Below are 21,671 nucleotides of genomic sequence, written 5' to 3'. Positions count from 1 at the left end.
AAGGACCAATTTTGATTATAAGCTGCAGAAGAAAATATCGGCGAACGCCCACCTCGCGTTGTCCCTGTCATTTCTCTGGTTTGGTGACCGGCGCTGTCCTCACAGGTGCAGTGACAGCCAAGGCACTTGACCGAGGTGATCCTTAGACATGCTCGTTCCATGCCTCAGCCCTGTCCCTCTAACCCGCGAGATACAGCTGCCTTTGGGAGAGGTGGAAATGCACAGGCTGGCATGTTTGCTATTACGGAAGTTTTGTTTTTTCTTTTTTCTTCTCTCCCTTCCTTCCTTCTTTCTTGTTTATTTCAGAGAGAGAGAGAGAGAGAGAGAGAGAGAGAGACTGAGCATGAGTGGGGAGGGGCAGGGGGAGACACAGAATCCGAAGCAGCCTCCGGGCTCTGAGCTGTCAGCACAGAGCCCAGCGTGGGGCTCGAACCCACAAACTGCGAGATTATGACCTGAGCCAAAGTCAGACGCTTAACCGACTGAGCCACCCAGGCGCCCGTATTATGGAAGTGTTCTTTATTGAAAAGGTTATTTTCAGCTCTTTCTTTCCACGTGGACGTTAATCGTAACCGTCTTGTGTTTCTAGTGCCCTTTTTCTTCCTATTACACAACAGCTACCTCATTCCTGAGATTGCGGAGGGAAGTCTGTCTCCTTTGAATGATCTGTTGATATTAGATAAAGCATGCCCTTCTTTCTGTTCTCTTTTCAAGGAAGAAGCTGGGGGAAAGTGGCATTTTATCACGTGGCTTGTCGGGTGCCCTTCCTCTGTCCTAGGGACCCAAGCTCCCTGGTTGTTACTGCCAGTCTGTGAAAGCCCCCGGGTGGCAGAGATTTGCAGTAGATGCTGTGTCTCCCCAGAGGCCTGCTGCAGCCCCCCCCTCCCCAGGGCTTTGGGGGGGACCCGGCTTCCCAGCTGTTGCCTTGGGCTGTGGCACTTACTGATGGGTGATGCTTCCCTCGTGTGCCGGCACAGGGCGGGGGGCTGGTGGGGGGGGTGGCCAGGCAGGCACAGTCCTGGGGATCCACAGTGTGAGTGTGCCGGCCGACCCTGGCAGTGAGCTGTGGCTCGGGGAAGAGGTTTAGGAGGGGCTCAGCCGGGGCGGGGCTGCAGGCCGCTCTGGGGTCTGGCCGAGTGCTAGTGCGAAATGGTTTAGGACAAAGACAGCATAAAGCAAAACGCGTGGGAAAACCGGCAAAGGCTGGCAAAATAGGAAGAGGTTGAAGGAGGCCAGAACGCTTGCTGGTTCGTATGGTGAGCCATCTGGGGGCTGGTAGCCCACCCCTGACGGGTCCGCAGGATGTGGGAGACGTGAGGTTAGCTGAGGTGGTGAGTGGGGCCCACGCACACCCCAGTCCCAGCTCGCCACTAAGGCAGGTGCCCTCAGTGGGGAAGGAAGGACACGAACCTCACATCCTTTTCTGTTTTTTCGATCTCTTGGAGACGTCTAGGGGAGGACGTGCGAGGTCACGTTGAGGGGTACCCCGGCCCCCGTTCCTCCAGCCTTCCCTATAGAGACGTGCTGTCGGCTGCTGCTGCCGCGAGTCAGACGGTGATACTGTGATTTCTAAGAAATGTGTGTGTGGTCATTCAGACGACCGAAAGTATATAAGTATATTTCTCATTCGTGCACAGTTCCCCAAACCCTTGGGATTTCCAAGGTTTTCTTGGAAGTGTGGAGTTGATGCCTTTGTTGCCTTAATGAAGTGCCCCCTCCCTGTAGGATGGGCTCCCTGCAGGGGGAGGGGGGGCGGGGGGACCAGGTAAGACTAGAGGGTTGGAACTTCCAGTCCCACTGCCCCCACCTCTTGAGAGGGGATGCGGTTGGAGGTTGGATCAATCAGTCATGCTTATGTAAGGGACCCTTCATAAAGTCCCAGTAGTGTGGGGTTCCCAGAGCTTTCGGGCTTGTGAATATATACACACTGGGAGGGTGACCCCTCCCCCCCGCCGCCAACTCCACTAGGACAGAAGCGCCTGTGCCCCAGACCCCCCTCCCCCACCACCAAGAACTTGCCTTGTATGTCTGTTCATCCGTGTCCTTTGTCACAACTGTTAATAGGCTGGTAAATGTGTGTCCCTGAGTTCTGTTAGCCACTCTAGCAAATTAGTCAAAGCTGGGGCGGGGATGGTGGGAGCCTCTGATCTGTAGCTGGTTGGCCAGGAGCACAGGTGGCAACATGGGCTCACTGCTGGCATCTGAGGAGTGTGTGTGTGTGTGTGTGTGTGTGTGTGTGTGTGTCTGGGGGGAATGAGCCCCTAATGTGGGATCTGACACCGTCTCCAGGTAGACAGGTCAGAGTTGAGTTAAACCATAGACACTCAGCTGACGTCGCAGAGAATTGCTTGGTGTAGGGAAAAACGTCCCCGTGTTTGCGGACTGGAAGTGTCAGGATTGAAGTGTTCTCTGTGAAGGGAAAGGAGACACACAGGGTAGAAAGACGTAGTGGGGAAGAACTGTGTTATTTCCTCCACAGAAGGAGGGGAACATTGAGATTTTTCCATTTTCCTGGGCTTCCTTTAGATGAGCCGCACATAAGTGGCCTTCTGGTCCCCCCTCTGCCGCACACGTGCACCACTGAGGCACGAGGCCCTTTGCCATTCCGGCCATCCTGGATGGTGCCCACGGGTGTGCTCGCTCCAGTGCTCCCGGTGCCTGGGCCCCTCCCTCCTATTAGTCCTGCGTCCTGCCGGCCTCCTGCCGGCCTCCTGCCGGCCTCATCTCCCGTCCCTGGCCTAAATGCATCTCCCTCAAGGAAAGAATTTATATTGTTGCCAAATTTGGGACTTTTTTGATATCACTTAGCGCATGTGTCCAGTGGAAATAGATTGTGAACCACTCGAGTCCTTTAAAATTCTCCAGTAGCCACATAAAAACTGTGAAAGAGACAGGTGAGATTAGTTTGACTGATACATTCTGTTTAATCCAGCGTATCTGCCGTATTATCCTTCTGACCTGCAATTATACGGAACTTAGTAAGGAGGCACGTTCATTCTTTTTTGGCGTTGAGAGCACATCCTGGTTTGGACCAGCCGCGTTTCAACGGCTCAGAAGCCACGTGTGGCTGGTGGCCCCCGTATTGCACAGCGTGGCCTCGGAGTTTTGGTTCAGTTGCATTCTTGTGACCCTCTGCCCAGAGCCTCTGCCCGAAAGGACGCTACCTCTTGGCGGGTGCCCTCGTGGACCAGACTCGTGTATTTGTACGGAAGTCGTCTGTAGCTCCCGCGTCACTTGCCGGGCTCGGTGGTGGCCCCGGTCCTTGCCGCCCAGGGCACGGCGGTGTGGCCCGTCGGCAGGCAAGCGGTTTGCCGCCCCCGTACCCCCACCGCGTTAATTTGGTGTGGCCGGTTAACTCGGGGCATTCTGCGCGTTCGCCAAGTGGGGAGTGTGTGTGCTGGCACCCCGTGACGGCTCGGCTAATTGAGCCGTAAACAAAAAGTGCATTCAGCACAGACGTGTCGGCTGCCTCCTCCAGGAGAGAGAGGAGGTTGGCTATTCCTGAAATGTAATCCCTCCTTCAGCCCTGCACAAAAGCCTCATGTCTGCGGGCTTGGGACCTGATAGATTGCCTTTGTACTGATGGAAAAAACCCAAACCGGGGCCTGGTGTGAATAGGGTTGTTTAGGGGAGGCCCCTGCTGCAGAGGCGGGCGGCACGGCTGGGTGCCTGGCCTGCACCTGAGCCCATCCCGGGTGTTCCATGGCGGGGACTTCAGGCTGGTGGTCCCCGCTGTCTGACTGGAGCTCTGGGAGCCCCAGCATGAGGAGGCCTTTGTCCTGGGAGCCGCCCTGCTTGCATCCTGAGACCCGGGAACGCTAACACTAGGCTTGCCGTCCTTGCTGCTCCTGGGGTTTGGTGAGGAGTCAGGGACGAGATCGACACCTTTAAAGTGATAGCGAGCGCACAACATGTGAATGTACTTCGTGCCTCTGATCTGTGCACTTAAAAGTGGGTAGAATGGAGGGGGCTGCATGGCTCAGTCGGTTAAGCGTCTGACTCTTGATTTTGGCTCAGGTCATGATCTCAGGATTTGTGAGATTGAGCCTCTGTGTCAAGCTCTGTGCTGACATCGCAGAGCCCGCTTGGGATTCTTCTCTCTTTCTCTCCCTCCCCCTCCCCCTCTCCCCTCCCCCTCCCCCTCTCCCCTCCCCCTCTCTCCCCTCTGTCCCTTTGCCCTTCCCTGCTTGCACTCCCTTTCTCTCTCTCTCAAAATAAGAAAACATTTTTAAAAAATGGGTAGGGGTGCCTGGGTGGTTCAGTCATTTAAGCTTCCGACTTCAGCTTGGATCATGATCTCCTGGTCCGTGAGTTCAAGCCCCGCATCGGGCTCTGTGCCGACAGCTCGGAGCCTGGAGCCTGCTTTGGATTCTGTGTCTTCCCCTCTCTCTGACCCTCCCCCGCTCACACTCTGTCTCTTTCTGTCTCTCAAAAATAAATGAACATTAATAAAATAATAACAATAAATGGATAGAATGGTAAACTTAATGTTATGTATATTTTTGCCACAGTTTAAAAGATTACCATATTTTTAAAATGTCTGTGTTAAAGCCCAGTAGTTTTTCAGTGCTTAAGGTCAAAATTATACACCTGTCGTGTATTTGTATCTGCCTCTCTAACAGAAATTTCAACTCTGCGTCTACATGTAGGGACAGATCTGTAAGTTACTTCTGTTTCCTCTGATAGAGTATGAGAAGTGTTTTAGTGTTACTGGCCAAAGTGAACAGGTCCTCAGTTTAATAATCTTGGAGAGAGAATCAGGAAACAAAATTACCGTCGTGAAACAGCTTTCCTCATCGCTTGTCACAGCGATGTGTTTATTTTCCTGGCTTGTTCACTAGAGTGAAACCTTAGTGTCGGGGCACACTGTGTCAGCCTGCCCAGCGAGGCCTTCAGGAGCGAAGGGTTTCCTCTGTTATGACCAGCGGCTTCTGGCGAGCTGGGCTCTGCTTTCTCCTTGCCAGAAGCATCGAAGGCCTTACCGGGAGGTCAGACAAGGAGCGTTTGGGGGCAGTCAGGCCACCGTCCTGAAGGCAGCCATTGTCGGCACGTGAAGGTTTGCTTATTGGCAGGTGCTTCCTGGTTAAGATGACCCTTTACCCCGGCGCCCCCGTGGCCACAGACCTCTTCCTTCTAAACGCCTTCTTGGGCCCGGCACTCTTGCGACAAGAGTCTAGCTTTAGGTCACGCCCCCTCCCCAGCAGGTGAAGTGGCCCTTTTGTTATTGCCATTTTTTTTTTTAATTATTGAGGTAAAATTCACAGCCCATAAAATTAACCATTTAATTTTTTTTAATTTTTTTTTTTTAACGTTTATTTATTTTTGAGACAGAGAGCGCATGAACGGGGGAGGGTCACAGAAAGGGAGACACAGAATCCGAAACAGGCTCCAGGCTCTGAGCCGTCAGCACAGAGCCCGACACGGGGCTCGAACTCACGGACCGCGAGATCATGACCTGAGCCGAAGTCGGACGCTCAACCGCCTGAGCCACCCAGGCGCCCCAAAATTAACCATTTTAGAGGGGGCATTTCAGTGGCATTTTGTGCATTCACAGTGTTGTGCCATCACCATCACCTCTGTGTAGTTCCACAGCAATTCTGTCTCCCCCAAGAGAAGCCCGTACCCATTAGCATCACCCCCGGCCCTTGGTGGCCACCTTTACGCATCCTGGACGTGTCGTGTTGATGGCACCGTGCACCACGCGAACTCTTGTCCCTGCCTTCTTTCACGTAGCCTGATGTTTCTGACTTCCTCCGTGGTGTTCCTTTTTATGGCCGAGGACGACTGTATGTGGTCGATGTATCCACGGATCCGCCGCTGGACGTTTGCGTTGTTCCCACCTTTGGCTGTCAGGAGTGGTGCCGCCCTGTGTGTGCGTGTGTGTATGTATTTGTCTGAGCTACTTGTTTTCATTTCTTTAGGGTGTATTAATAGCTGAGTCATCGGCCCTGTGGGAATTCTACGTTTAACATGTTGAGGAACCACTGCTGGCTTTTCCCATTGTTTTTAATAAGGTATTAAAACAATTTTTTTTAATGTTTGTTTATTTTTGAGAGCGTGTGAGCGGGGGAGGGGCAGAGAGAGAGAAAGGGAGACGCAGAATCCCAAGCAGGCTCCAGGCTCCGAGCTGCCGGCACAGAGCCCGACGTGGGGCTCGAACTCACGGACCTCGAGATCATGACCTGAGGCAAAGTCGGATGCTCAACCGACTGAGCCACCCAGACACCTCGTTGTAAAGTGTGTTTTTTAAGTTTATTTATTTATTTTAAGAGAGAGAGGGAGTAAGAGCAGAGGAGGGGCAGAGAGAGGGAGAGAGAGAGAATCCAAACAGGCTCTGAGCTGTCAGCACAGACCGTGATGCAGGGCTCGATCCCGGGAACTGTGAGATCATGACCTGAGCGGAAACCGGGTCAGACCCTTAACCGATTGAGCCACCCAGGCACCCTCGTTGTTTCTTTTTTATTAATGGTAAGAATATAGAAATAATGGCCACTTGCCTGTTGTAACGTCGATCTGTTTCCTTATTTTCTCTCTCTGCCACAGTGGCTTCTGTAGGTATGGCCCAGAGAAACTGGGCACGCTTTCTCTCTCCAAGGGTCACAGTGTGGCAATGCCGAATCACTGTCTTGTACACCTAAAACTAAAATAAGCGTGTTAACTCTATTGGGATTAGAATATAAACTAAAGAAACAAAAATCTGGGTGTGCTGTCGCTCTTAGAATACGTGACATTTGTTTTATAAAGAAGGAGGTACTCGTGTGGCCGTGTTGAAGGGCGTCCTCGAGGACAGGAGTCGTTTGGGTGAGTTGTCCATCTAGGATGGCCTTCGTAATTGATAGCTGTCTTTTCTCTTTGTGTTCAGTCCTTTTGGGCGTCTTTGGCCTCTAGTATTTTGCTGGTGGTGCTTCAGTGATTGCCAACAATGCCAATAATGAGTGAAAGCAGACCGCTCACCTGTTGGGGTACAAGCTAAAAAAAAAATCAAGAGAGAACCTTCGAACAGGGGTCCGTGTCCGAGGTGATTTCTCTTTTTCCGAGCAGTGAGTCCTTTGCTCTAGGTGGTATCTAAGCCCTCGTGCGGTTGGGGTGAACAACGGCACTAACTGCCGTGTTCACAAACGTGCCTTTCCAGTTGACACAGCACGTTCGCGTCTGTTGATCCTGATAATAACCCTGGGAGAGGTGGGGTGAGGTTTTCTTATCAGGAAGCTGGCGCTCAGCGAGATTGGGACTTTGAGCGCATCCAGGCCCTGAGATGTAAAACTTCCGCTGTGACCCCAGATTGACGTAGGATCGGACCATGAAGGACGGGGATTGTCTGGGTTTTCAAAGGCTCGAGTGTGAAACTCCCAGAAACACATTCATGGTAGTAGGTAGGTCTGGAGGAGGGACCTGAAAAGATCCCACAGAAATGCGAGCCCGTGTTTGCTAAATCTATTTTTTCCTTTCTGGAAACTCGAAGTTAAAAGCAGCAGTTGTGTTCAAGGCTGCTATACACACAGCTTTCATCCGTTGGCGTCCCCGCCGGCTGGGTTTCTGCTGCGGGGTCAGCTCACGCTTTTGTGTGCACCCCAAAACAAAGCCAGTGCCCGCGTTCTGCTTACTTGGAGGGTGTCTCGACGTGTTTCCTCGGAGGGTGGCTCGAGGTGTTTCCTTGGAGGGTAGCTCGAGATGCTTCCTTGGAGGGTGTCTCGAGGTGTTTCCTCGGAGGGTGGCTCGAGATGTTTCCTTGGAGGGTGTCTCGAGGTGTTTCCTTGGAGGGTGTCGCGAGATGTTTCCTTGGAGGGTGTCTCGAGGTGTTTCCTTGGAGGGTGTCTCGACGTGTTTCCTTGGAGGGTGTCTCGAGGTGTTTCCTTGGAGGGTGTCTCGAGGTGTTTCCTTGGAGGGTGTCTCGAGGTGTTTCCTTGGAGGGTGGCTCGAGATGCTTCCTTGGAGGGTGTCGCGAGGTGTTTCCTTGGAGGGTGGCTCGAGGTGTTTCCTTGGAGGGTGGCTCAAGATGTTTCCTTGGAGGGTGGCTCGAGATGCTTCCTTGGAGGGTGGCTCGAGGTGTTTCCTTGGAGGGTGGCTCGAGGTGTTTCCTTGGAGGGTGTCACGAGGTGTTTCCTTAGAGGGTGTCTCGAGGTGTTTCCTTGGAGGGTGGCTCGAGATGCTTCCTTGGAGGGTGGCTCGAGGTGTTTCCTTGGAGGGTGTCTCCAGGTGTTTCCTTGGAGGGTGGCTCGAGATGCTTCCTTGGAGGGTGGCTCGAGGCGTTTCCTTGGAGGGTGGCTCGAGGTGTTTCCTTGGAGGGTGGCTTGAGATCGCAGGCTGTAGCCACGTGCGTCCCCGGGGATGGTGCACGCTGGACCTGTACGGAGGGGTCTGTTAAATCGTGGGCTCATCAGAAGGCAGCTGGCGCTGAGGAGCGTATCTGGGCAGGTTCTGAGGACGGATTGGATGTGAAACTGGGGTGCAGGGAGGCTTAGGGTCTTAGCGCATCTCATCTGCTAGTCACACGCCTGTCGGGGAAGTGGTGGCTGAAGAGAAACACCTGGAAAACAGGAGGTGGAAGGGTTCTTCTGGACTTCAGGCTCAGTATGAGTCAGCACCTCGGTGTGGGTGCGAGAGCTGGGGTGGGGCGAGCCCTCAGGCCGCCTTTATGGGCGTGTTATCTGGAAGAGGGACGGAAGCTGTCCGCACTCACCACCGCCACCCACGTTGATCTCTGCAGATTGCTTCCGGAAGCGCAGGCCTGCCATGGGCCCCGTGGGTGTGGCGGGGGGGGTGAGGAGGGATGGTGAGCCTGGAGGAGAGGCTGTGTGGGGGGCGGGGCGCGGACCAGGGGCCCCGGGCACGGAGAGCACAGAGAGCAGGGACGAGTTGCGGTGCCCCACGCCCGGGCCCTTCCGGGCTGAGGCCTCTCGGTGAGGATCCGCGTGCCGTCCGAGCCCCAGCTCCGCTGCCTGTAGGGTTTTGTCAGCCTGAGGACCCCCGTGCGACATCTTCACTGCTCTACAGAGTTTGGTTTTGATACGCGAACGCAACAGACCGCTAGGAGGTGCGACCGACTTGTCCTTCCCGCGTCCTGTGGCGGGGGGGGGGGGGGGGGTGCTTGCCCAGGGGGCACGGGCATCCTGCGGTTTGCTGGGGCGCGTGCCCCGTTGGCGTGTAGTTCGCGTCCAGTGCGTGGTGCAGCCTCGTGCGGCTGGGAGAACTCACGCGTGTGGCTGGCAACGGATCAAGACGAGAAAATTAGCGGGGTGGCGGCTGGGGGGTTAGTCCTGTGAAAGCAGACACCTCACCCTGGTCACGTCCGTCATTAGTTAATTCCCGCGCGGTTGAGTGAGGAAACGCCCGCTGAATTCTTTTGTGAAGGGATGGATGAGTCAGTGGCTGGAATTGGAAACTTTTTGAGCGCTTTGGAGGGAGAAGGTTCCTACCCGAGGAGAAACTTGGCGGTGACGACAGAATACCTTTTTCAGTTGCCAAGTGAGCGGACACCTCTCACCTCCTCCTCACGGATCCACGAGGCACCAGCAGGTGGAAAAGGAGGAAAGCGAGTCTTGTCTCTTGAAGCAGGTGGAGCTGCCGTGAGCCGGAGGGGACGGAAGTCAGGGACAGCGGCTTCCTTTCCCTTCTGCCTCCTCCTTGGACAGATCACAGGTGTCAACACAGTTGGGGTTCTGAGCTCACCGCTGCCTGAGTGGTGAGCTTCCAAGGACGGCGACACTGACTCACCGAAGAGGGTCCTGGAGGTCCCCGTGGTGAGGGACCTGCCCGAGGCCTCTGCGGCCCCAGGGGAGCCGCCCAAGGACATCAGGTCCTGACGATGCTCCTCCCACAGCTGCCCAGCAGCCGAGTCCAGTCTTCTGCCTGGAGGGTTTTGTTCTACTCTGTCAAATGCAAATTATTATGGTTGTGGGGGGGGGGGGGTCGTTCTCAGAATTCCTTATGGGTGAAATACAGACCGACGGGAAAACCTAGCATTTCTTTCCCTAAGATCGCTTCTCGGCGATGCAGCCCCCTCCCCCCTTTATTTAATGCCCTCCCACCCCTCACCTGGCACCTTCCCAACCCTCGATGCTGCGAAGCGGGAACTTCGGCCTCTTCAGAGCCCATGGCTCACTCCCGCCCACACGCCTGCTCCTGCCCGGCCTCCAACACTTAGCCCTCCGTGTCGTGAGATCCTGGTGAAAAGAACCACTGGCCGTTACTAGAGCCACTAACAGTCCTGAGCAACCAGGTCAGGGGTTTTACTCTATTCACTCAAATACCTGAGTTTTTTTCTTGGGAAAATGTCTGAATTTTCTTGAATTCACAGAGTGACAAAGTTGTCATTTTTCTGTTTTTTTTTTTTTATTCTGGATTTTATTTTTTATTTTAATTCAGGTAGTTAATATACAGCGCAGTAATGATTTCAGGAATAGAATTTAGTGATTCATCACCTCCACATGGCACCCAGTGCTCACTCCAACAAGGGCCCTCCTTAAGGCCCCTCATCCCTTTGGCCCATCCCCCCACCAGCAACCCTCGGTTTGTTCTGTGTATTTCAGAGTCTCTTACGGTTCGCCTCCCTCTCTGTTTTTATCTTATTTTTGCTTCCCTTCCCCTATGTTCATCTGTTTTGTTTCTTAAATTCCACGTGTGAGTGAAATCATGATGTTTGTGTTTCTCTGACTGACTTATTTCGCTTAGCATAGTACCCTCTAGTTCCCTCCACGTTGTTGCAAATGGCAAGATTTCATTCTTTGTGGTCGCTGAGTAATAATAATCCATTGTGTACATATACCACATCGTCTTTATTCATCCGATGGACATTTGGGCCCTTTCCATAGTTTAGCTATTTAAAAAAAATTTTTTTTAAACGTTTATTTATTATTAAGAGACAGAGCATGAGCATGGGAGGGGCAGAGACAGGAGGAGACACAGAATCCGAAGCAGGCTCCGGGCTCCGAGCTGTCAGCACAGAGCCCGACGCGGGGCTCGAACTCACAAACCGCGAGATCATGACCTGAGCTGAAGTTGGACGCTTAACCGACTGAGCCACCCAGGCGCCCTCATAGTTTGGATATTGTCAATAGCGCTGCTATAAACATTGGGGTACATGTGCCCCCTTCGAATCAGCATTTTTGTTTCCTTTGGATAAATACCTAGTAGTACAATTGCTGGGTCGTAGGATCGTTTTATTCTTAATTTTCTGAGGAACCTCCAGACTGTTCTCTAGAGTGGCTGCACTAGTTTGCATTCCCATCAGCAGTGCAGAAGGGTTCACCTTTCTCTATGTCCTCGCCAACATCTGTCATTTCCTGAGTTGTTAATTTTAGCCATTCTGACAGGTGTGAGGTGGTATCTCATCGTGGTTTTGATTTGTATTTCCCTGATGATGAGTGATGTCTGTTTCTTTTTTAATCCACCTTTTTCTTGGAGATTATTAGTGTAAATAAATTATAGATCAAGCATACTGTAAGCATCTTTACTAAGTAGGTTTATCGATAGACTTCTGTGAATCCACTTGGGCTCCCTGTACAGAGCATGTCGGGGATTGTTATTACCGATGGGACCTTTGAAAGAATCTTCCAGCAGGAGGGTCCTCTGTGGCTTGTTTGCCTAGCTTATTTCAGAATTATAACTAGCCCCTAGGTGATCAGCTGTTTGGATGTCTTGCTGTTTTTCAGTGAAATATGGCCGTGTTTCCTTTACCTTGAATATGTCGGTCTCAGCTGGCTAGGGTTGCTGTGCAAACATAACCACAGGCTGGGTGGCTCACAGAACATTTCTCACACTTCCGGGGGTCGAGATGAAGGCACCAGCAGATCTGGGGTCTGATGAGGGTCTGCTTCATGGCTTACAGATGGCTGCTTTCTCACTGTGTCCTCACATGGCACAAGGGGCTGGGAGCTATCTGGGGTCTCTAATCCATTCACAATGGTTCCCTGCTTGTGATCACCCCCTGAAGGCCTTACCTCCTAACATCATTGACACGGGGGTTTGGTTGCAACATAGGAGTTTCGTGGGGACACAGTTGGTTAAGCATCCGACTTCGGTCATGATCTCGCGGTTTGGGAGTTTGAGTCCTGCGTCGGGCTCTGTGCTGGCAGCTCAGAACCTGGAGCCTGCTTTGGATTCTGTGTCTCCCTCTCTCTCTCTCTGCCCCTCCCCTCCTCTCTCTCTCTCTGTCTCTCTCTCTCTGTCTCTCACATGAAGATTAAACAAAAACAAACAGAAAGCAACCATAATCTCTCCATAGGAGAGATATTATTAACCCAATGGTGCCTAGCCAGTACGCTTTCGTGAATGGTGCTTCCCGGGCATTTGCATATCCTGATGATGAGGAAGGAGCCCTGTGTCCCCGGCCTGCGGGTTGGGTGCTAAAGCCGGTGATGAGCGACCATGGGCAGGACAGGCATGAGGCTACCTGTGCAAAGACACGCTGATGAGCAAGGAAGGAGAGGAGCCTGGCCAAGGAGCCAAAAGTGATTTTAGGGGAAAAAAATGTATCTGCTGTTTCAGGATGGGATGCAAAGCGGGCAGACCCCCTGCATGGGGCTGCGCAGGTGATGGAGGCAGCAGAGGCCCCCCCCCCCCCCCAAAGGGCTTTCGTGTCCCCTTGGGCCAACGGGGAGGCGGTGCTGGAGAGGCCTGAGCACAGGGCTTCCCCCCAAGTCACCAGCCAAGCTCCATATCTGCCCTTGGGCACAGCCTGCCCAGGGGACTCCTTTCTTGTAGGATCAGAGACATTTTTGTAGAATTCCACAAACAGAGACAGGAAGAATGGGCTTTGAGATGGAATTGGGTAGGAAAGAAGGCATCATCCTGGCCTTGGGTTTAGATAGAACCCAGCAGCCCTGGCGGGACCTGTCATAAAGGCTGACGGGCTTGGGCTCAGAGAGTCACTCTTTTTCTTAGTGGATGTGGTTCCAGAGGAGCAGTGTGCCCCATTTGCTGTGCTGTGTCTGGGGTGGGAGTAGATGAAACCTCTTGGGTTCTGAGTGGTCCGGGCCAAGCAGGACAGGGAGCGGTATCCAGGCAGGGTCACTGAGGTGGCCACAAGCTGTATGTGTCATCCCTGCCCTGGAACGGAGTGAGTGTTCGGCCTGCTCGGCTCTGACCGCTGGCATGTGGCATTTAATCCGGACACCCCACTCCTGAAGGACAAGGAGCCAAACTGTAACTTCCAGAATGAGCATGATGGCGAAGGGGCCTTTGCTTTGGAGAAGACTCTGCCTTCCGGTGGCTCCAGAAGCGGCTGGTTCTAGGCCGATAGTTTCAGAACGAGGACGGTGGTGGGTTTATGACCGGTGGGCGGCCTCGAAGAGAGCTCTCCAGAAGGAATCTGTGCGAGGCTCTCCACCCTGTCGGGTGTGTGGGATTCCCAGCAGGCCTCGGTAGTTTACCGGTGTTACGTGTCCCGGAGGGATGCAGTCATCCCTGCAGAGCTGACGCAAGGAATGCGACCCTCAGCGCCCGTCTGTGCTGTCGAGCCACACGGGAACATGGAGTCTGGTTTGGGTGTTGGTCGAGAAGGCTGAATTTGGCTGAGGTTGTTCAGGGAGGCAGTGGCAGGAATGCCCTGGCCTCTCAGGGCTGAAGGTACTGGGTAGGCTGTTTGCCTGGAGGAGGAGACCAGCTGGGAAATAGAAGATAGGGGCGTGACTCCTGCCTGACCCCTGGCGGTGCTGGGTTCCCAGGAAGGCACGCGGTGACGCGGTCTAAGGAGAGGCAGCCTGTGTGTGCCAGTCAGTGATGAACAGATGAGTGGGTCTCGGGACTGTGGACTGGAGGGTGCCCTCAAGGGCCGCCGAGCTTCTAGAAGAAGCCTACGGCACATCTTCACCTGGCCAGGTGTGTGACGGCTGGGAGGTGATGGGGCGCACAGTGTGGGGTCTGTTAGTTCTGTACTGATGTCAGCCATCCTCACTGTGGGTGAATCGGTGTTAACCTGTGGCTTGGTCCAGGCCAGCTGTGTCCGTAGAGCCTTCCAGAAGATTCTGTTTGCCACTGATGGGAGCAATGGATGGGTAAGCATGGGCCCTCCTTGTGCAGGGATGGTTGGTCCTCCCCACAAGTTTCTCCAAAGACAGAGGCCCTGATACAAGACTGACCACAGTCAGAGAAGCAGCTCGATTTCAAAATTTGTTTAAGGGTTAGTTTCAGAATGAAGTAGAGTGAGATTATTAACTTTCCCTGGGGGGTAGGGGGAGAAGTTATGTTTAATTGTTTTAGATCACATGTTTCCTCCTTGGTTTACATTTTATATTTTATTTTATTTTATTTTATTTTATTTTATTTTATTTTATTTTATTTTATTTTATTATTTTATTTTATTTTATTTTATTTATTTTATTTTATTTATTTTTTTAATGTGTTATTTATTTTTTGAGAGAAAGGGTGAACCACTCTAGATAATTTATGTCATAGATTTATATGTTATATTAATTACAAACTTATTTTAATTGCAGGTTCACATGCAATAAGAAATATTCTTAAGTGATGTAAAGGAAGTGGCCACTGAGATATTTAAATGGAACTTGGTACATTTTTCAGTTCTCAAATGGACTTTCAGTATCCGAGCTTCTTACTGAGAGACAGGATGGTGTTTCCATAGTCTTTAAGATGCTGCCCCCTTCTGGTGATGAAACTTAGTGTGCTACCAGCTCTTTGTAGCGAATTTGCATTCTGATTTTTGTTCCTATTTAAATAATATTTTTATTATTAAATCTGGAAAAGAAAACTGGAATCAGCCATGGTCTGTCCCTCTCCTGCTCCATGAGACACGGGAATAACTTTCTAGTCTTTGTACCAACCCGACTTTTAAAACGTTTGTATTTTTCTGTCTAGTGTACGACACGTGGAACATGTGTATTTACGTGCCAGGCACCATGATCGGCATCCCATGAGACACTGCACTTTTGTTTTTTGCAAAGAATTGGGAATATGGTGTGTAGTTTTCCAGATCATTATTTTTTATGATACAAACACATGGCAAGAGCATTAAAATACTTTTTTTTTATTCTTTGTTTTAGAGAGAGAGCAGGAGCATGTGACAGGGCAGAGGGGCAGAGAGAGAGACTCTTAAGCTGACTTCACGCTCAGCACAGAACCTGACATGGGGCTTGATCCCACGACCCTGGAATCATGACCTGAGCGGAAATAGAGTTGGACGCTTAACTGACTGAGCCACCCAGGCGCTCCGAGCATTAAAATAATTTTAAAGTTTATTTATTTTAAGAGAGAGAGAGGGAGAGGGAGAGAGAGAGAGAGAGTCCTAAGCAGGTTCTGCACCATCAGCATGGAGCCCTACACAGGGCTTAGTCGCAAACCGTGAGATCTTGACCTGAAATCAAGAGTCGGATGCTTAACCGGCTGAGCCACCTAGATTCCCCAGAAATGATTTTAAAGGAATTTGGTCTCTCTCTATCCAGAGGAAGCGGCTGGAAGCAGGACCCCGGCTTTGAACAATGACGAGGAGACAGAGGCATACCTGTTGAGACTCTTGGGATATGGGGGCAACCCCGGGGAGATGGGTGTGGGGCCCAGAGGAGCCTTTCAGGCCTGAAGAGCCCTCTTGGATTTCTCCAGGAAACGGCTCTCAGAGAATGAGGGGCAGCCTTGAAGCAGTGCCTGGAAGAGGGGCGGAAGGATCACCCAGGGGAAGCGGCTGGGAAACCATGGATTTGTAGGGGGGCCGCCCAGCGTGGTGACGGGCTCAACACCAGCTCTTAGAGTTGACACTTCCCTGGGGAAGCGTGCCCCCTGGGGGGGGGGGGGGCGGGAGCAGTGATACGGACCCACGGTGTCCCATGCCCGACCTGGATGCCGAAATACCTTCTCAGACCCCGTTACCCGGGTCTAGAATTCGGCTCGTTCTTCCACACTGGACCCGCTGTTGCCTTAATTTGCCGCTCACATGGTTTTAGTTTTGTGAAATGCGTAGAGCCCTTCAGAGCGCGCTGCCATTTATAACTGAGCAAGCAGTGCTCTGGAGACTTGTCAGTGGACTTTTTGGGGACTCATTTTCAGCAGCCACCGGTAGATGGAGGGAGTGAGACGTGGAAACAGGAGAGAGCCCTTCCTGCTTGGAGACGGTGTAAACCCGTCGCGGAACCTCACTCGCTGATAAATCCCCCGCAGACGTGGCAGAGGCACTTGTAGCTGACGACGTATGTGAAATTGACAAAAACAAGCTGTTGAGGGCAATGGGAGGTGGCAAGGTCTGTTTCAGAAGGTTTCTGGTTTTTGTTTTTGTTTTTGTTTTTTTAAGTTCAGAAAAATCGATCCTTTTATTTGCCTCGCTGAGAGCCGTTTAAGAATCCGTCCACAGAAACTGGGGTGGGTTATTAAGATACACGAGGCCAAAATGTTTTTCAGAAGGAAGCAATGGCGTGCTGGTGTGCATGCATCATGCACTGGGCTCAGGCATTGCTCACACTTGAGAGGTTGTGTTCTTGGAGGCGGTCGTAGAGGTGCAGTGGTTTGCCCCGATGGGTGTTGCGCCCTTGACAGGGGCGGTCATGCCGTGGTTCCGTGGAAATTACCCACGAGAACAGCCTTTACGCTGATCTCAACTCAACTGCACGTGGCAGCGCTGTGCGTGAACCCTGTGAACTCTGTACCAACCCCACCTCCGTACTGGGGATTGGGCGGGAAGTCAGCACCCAGGGTAGGTGCTCAAACGGGACGGGGTCCAGATGGCCGCGGGGCTGTGGCGTCTTGAAATAGACCCTCTTGTGAGTCCCGGGAGTGGATCTGTGTCTGACTGGAAGCCAAGGGACCTGGGCAGGGGCATCAGGCAGGCCTGGCGTGCGGCTGCTCTGATGGGATTGTAGAAGCAGCTATTAACTGTTGAATCGATTTTTAGAGCCGTAGAATTTTAGATCTCGGGGAGCCCTTGGGGACCGGCTCTTCCCACCCCACCCCCACCCTAGAGATAGGAAAGCCAGTGACGTCTCCCGAGGTCCTGCTGTGCACTGAATTGGATGCACACAGATTCACACGTGCAAGCCCTAACCCCCACTGCGATGGCATCAGGTCACGAGCAGAAGAGGTGTCCGAGGCCTCGCTCTCCCCTCGCTCCTCCACGTGAGGACGCAGCGAGCAGGTGGCCACCTGCAGGCCACGAAGGAGCTCTCCCACGGAACAGAAGCGGTGATACCTGGGTCTTGGACTCCCAGACTCCAGAAGTGTGATGAATGGATTTCCGTTGTCCAGGTAGCCCTGCCTGGGGGACTTTGGATTTTGGTACAGTGGCCTGAGCTGAGTGGCACAGCAGATTGGGGGGATGGGGAGGGAAGAAAGTCAGGGTTCCGGACTCCAGGGGCAGAGGTCTTCCCTTTGGAATGATGCCTCTCCCGACACCATGCCTCACGGGCGGGGGTCCTCTCCTGGTCATCATCGTGCCCCTCTGCCAGCCCAGTGGGGGGATACAGTGTGGCTCTGTGTCTACCCTCTTGGAGCACACGTGCATCCTGGGGCCTGTGGAGCACTTTGTCCACGTGACCCCGGCACCACCCTAAGAACCATCCACACCTGAGGGAGCCTCCCGGCTGGGCTCCCTGGCCACGTAGCGGGCCCTCCTCGGTTTGCTGCTCTTTTGGTCCTTCCCCCTCTCCTACTTGTGGGGTGATTACTCCGTGTCCTGGGACGAGAGCCCTGAACCCCAGAACGGCCGGTTCCAAGCAGTGCCCACAGCACTGCATCATGTAAGGAAAGCTTGCAGAGGAAATGCTCCTGTGCCCCTTGGCACGCTCCTGGCTGGTGCCGTTGTTGTGTGGTTACCTGATGTATTGCGCAAAGCTAGGTTTGCCTTCTTATGCTCATCGCTCTTGGATAATCCAACTCTGAATTCAGAATTACTAAACTAAATGCAGTAACACAAGGAACCACTTAATTTTAAATGTGACAGATGATGTGCTTTTGCTATAACTAAGCCACCTTCTGGGGGTGACCCGTTGTAGTCCAGGGGGGGCCCGGGCCCTGTGTGATGGGGCTGTCATAGATCCCCAGATGCCTCTGCTGCACTTGTGGCAGGCTTTAGTTCCTGGAGATACTGAATCACAATGAAAACCCCCATCAACCCTGAAGGTTTCTGAGGCTGAGTCTGCTGCAGGCCTTTTAGGGAACCCTGTTCAGTCGCTTCTCAGCAAGTAATGCTCAGTCTTTACTTCCCGTGCGTCGCCCATTAAGATCAAGGAACCACATTTAAAGCGTAGACTTCTAGGGAGCTTGGATTCGGCTGCCAAGGACCTTACTTTTGAGCAGAGAGAACCTCATGCAACTGAGTCCACCCACTAGTAAAGATATTGGAGGCATGCTCCTGGGAATTACATTCCGAGGCCCAGGCCGATAACGGCAGCTTTGGGAGGGTGTCACCGCTGCAGCCTTGAGATCAGAGCCCGCTGCCTCCCCTGGAATTACGTGATGCTTAAGGCGCGTGGGTCTGGTCGTCCAGGGTGTATGCGAGAGACCCACCAGAGGACCCTCAGGGTCCCTAGAGAGTTGTTCCTCCCTTGTGAGCCCCAGATCCCTGGGGAGAGGGGGTGATTGGGTTATTTCTCATTTACAGGCAGAGGGGTGAGCTAGGCCCCAGTTCTCCTCTCACTTGCGGTGTGCACCAGATTGAGTGCCTTTATTTTAAAAGCACGCGAGTAGATGAGTCCTTGGTTCGCTGATCTAAATATTTGGGCTGTGGATGGGTTCAGCTGCTTTAAATACTTGGCCGGTGCAGTGATCCGGGAGCCCGTCTTCCTTTTGTGGATCTTCCCTGGTGCGGTAGATGATGCACAGATGAGCTCATTGTTTTCCTCTGAGCAGGTAAAAATGCATATACTTTGGTGCCTTCGTATACTCGCACTAAATCAGTTTGAAATGCTTCCTCTGTTTTTATTTGTGGAAAACTTGCTTGAAGCCAAAATGTAAACTTGTAGCTGCTTCTAGAAGACATCCTGGTTTCCTGCAGCTGATTCCTTCCCCATATGCTGACAGAGCCCCTGCAGGTATATATTTTTAGCTGCTGAGGGTGTGTGGGCTGGAGTAAGTTACACTTAAGTGTAGTGTGTGTGTGTGTGTGTGTGTGTGTGTCTTCCTGTCCCAGTTTTGTAGTTGGTGAGGCTACTATGGAAACCAGTGTGGAGGTTCCTCAAAAAATTAAACAATAAAACTGCTATATGATCCAGCAATCCCACTTCTGGGTATATAACTAAAGCAAACGAAAACAGTGTCTTGAAGAGAGATCTGTATCCCCACATTCACGGCAGCCTTATTAGCCACAGTAGCCAACATGTGGAAACAGCCTAAGGGTCCGTGGGTGGACGGAGGGGTAAAGGAGATGGGGGTGTTCGTATACATACAGTGGAATATTATTCAGCCACAAAAAATAAGGAGATCCTGCCTCATGTGAACACGTGGATGGCCTTTGAGGGCATTGTGCTAAGTGAAATAACAAATAGTGATCTCAATCACTTGTGGAGTCAAAAGCTGCACTTGCAGAGAAAGAAGAAATTAGTGGTCTCTGGGGAGGAGGAACGGGGAGATGTTGCTCAAACGGCACAGGCTTTCAGTTATTAGGGGAGTCAGTTCTGGGGGGTCTAACGGGCAGCATGGTGACTGTCATCAGCACTGTATTGTGTGCTTGGAAGTTGCGAAGAGTGCAGCTCTGAAGCGTTCTCCGCACGAGACAGAAGAGGCTCGCGGGAGGGGAGGAGGTGTTACCTAACCCGTAGCGGGGTGTGTGCGCGCGATCACCAGGCTGCGAACTGCGAACCGGCTTGTGTTCCGTGTCCGCTGGGTCTCGGTGAGGCTGGACGACACTCCTAGGCCGCTCCTCTGTGGATCCCCCTTGTTGCGCTCGGGCCAGAACACTCGTGAGCTGTGCCTCTCCCTGAAAGGGGACCAGTCTTGAGGATACTCCAGACAGAGAGAGTTCCTGCCCTGTGACTGACGGAGCCCGAGCGCCCACACCGCTCGGGCTCAGGGCTGAGGCAGCACCCACATCCGGCACACGGAGGCCGCAGAGGCCACGGTCGTTCCGCGTAATCGACTCCAGGAAGCTCCTGCTTCCGGGTGGAGGTTAAGCGGTCCTGTGAAAATAGCTAATTTCACGTTAAGGACGAATAGGGATTAGGTTCACACTGCAGCCGCTGTAACCACCCTTCTGGGAGCCCCCCCCCCACCCCCCCCAGCCTTTGTAGTCACTCATTCGGCTGAGGTAGGGTCAAGTCCCTTGTCCCATGTGCAAAAAGCAAAGAGAATGGGAGTAGTCTCTAGCTCGTCTGGACACGGTCGTCTGTGGCCTCTGTTCCTCCCGCTGGGGTGAGGTGCTTCCCGTGATGCACCGGGTTACCTTTCTGCAGTCCTTTTTTTTTTTTTTTTATAAGAAACTCTTCTTTTTTTAAGTTTATGTTTATTTTGAGAGAGAGAGAGAGCACTCGAGCAGGGGAGGGGCAGGGAGAGAGAATCCCAAGCAGGTTCCACGCTGTCATCGCAGAGCCCTACGTAGGGCTCGAACCCGTGAACTGTGAGATCGTGACCTGAGCTGAAACCGAGGGTTGGACTCTTAACCGATTCAGCCACCCAGGCACCTCCCCCCCCCGCTTTGTTCAGTCTTAATGCGGCGCTGCCCGTGGTGGTCACCAGCAATGCCAGCTGAGTGCACCCCGCCTAGAGCCCGAGTCCCCACCCGCCCTCCCTCGGCCTTTCCTGGCTCAGCTGGCAGCCGCCGCGTTTTTCCACTTAGGCCGCAAACCTAACACTGAGACATCCTTACTGCCTCTCTTTGTGACACTACCCCACGTGTCCAGTCAAGCTGGGACCCTGGCTCTACTCTCGGGACATGAAGAATCCTGCTGTCTGTCACCTCCACCTGGGTGGTCACCGTCCCTCTCCGGGATCACCGCAGTGGCCTGTTAGTCATTCTCAGAAAGCTTCTAGGTGACTCTTAAATTCCAGCTCTGGTCATGTTTCTCCTGGCCTTGCCCCCACAGTGACCTCTGTGGCAGCTTACGGCGATCCTCGAGGCCCCCAGGCGGGGAAGGGCAAACTGCGGCCCTCGAGCCAGATCCTTCCTGCTGCCTGGTTTGCACGGGTCTTGAGTTAAGAATGGCTTTTTTAGCTGTAAGTGGTGGGATGGATGTCTTGTGATTTGTGAAAGTGATGAAATGGAAGTGTCAGGTTCCGTAGATAACACTTGATTGGGCCCCAGCCACAGCCGGTGGCTGATGCACCACCTGTGATTGCTGTCAGGTGACATCCGCAGAGGTGAGTAGTTGGGGACAGAAACCACGGGGTCCCCTTGGTGTTGTGTCTTTTGATTCCCCAGACCTAAACTCTGGCCTTTGGCAGAAGTTGGCGGGCCCTGCCCCAGCCTCCTCCCCTCCCTCACCCCCTCGCCTGCCCTGTTCCCTCCCTGCCTCCAGGCTGCCCTCTTGGTTGTTCCTGCAACCGGCTGGCCTCAGGCCTTTGCCCTCGGTGCCCTTCCTCCGTGGTTTTCACTTCCTTCAAGTCCTGTTTGGCCGGGCCTCCTGGTTGAGAGCCCATGTGTCTTCCCTCCTGCCCCACCGCCCCTTGTCCTCTTCCTCCCCCACCGCCCCTTGTCCTCTTCCTCCCCCACCGCCCCTTGTCCTCTTCCTCCCCCACCGCCCCTTGTCCTCTTCCTCCCCCACCGCCCCTTGTCCTCTTCCTCCCCCACCGCCCCTTGTCCT

The 21,671-nt window shown here is 53.0% G+C and overlaps 1 protein-coding gene across 5 annotated transcripts in view; it reads left to right on the top strand.

Annotated features, from left to right (window-relative positions):
* AGAP1 (ArfGAP with GTPase domain, ankyrin repeat and PH domain 1) overlaps positions 1-21,671 on the top strand; it is a 550,398-nt gene that overhangs the window by 71,392 nt on the left and 457,335 nt on the right. Inside the window, exon 1 of one of the 5 annotated variants that reach the window (XM_078450754.2) lies at positions 6,245-7,373. The exons of the other annotated variants lie outside the window; for them this stretch is intronic. Within the exon in view, the coding sequence (XP_078306880.1) occupies positions 7,301-7,373 (73 nt within the window). The 5' untranslated portion in view covers positions 6,245-7,300. Of the gene's footprint in view, positions 1-6,244; positions 7,374-21,671 lie in introns of those variants that run through there. 5 annotated transcript variants of the gene reach the window in all.

The sequence above is a fragment of the Panthera onca genome, chromosome C1, assembly GCF_046562875.1.
Source record: "Panthera onca isolate mPanOnc1 chromosome C1, mPanOnc1 haplotype 2, whole genome shotgun sequence".
In the NCBI taxonomy this organism is placed as follows: domain Eukaryota; kingdom Metazoa; phylum Chordata; class Mammalia; order Carnivora; family Felidae; genus Panthera; species Panthera onca.
This window is presented reverse-complemented; position numbering and strand designations above follow the sequence as displayed.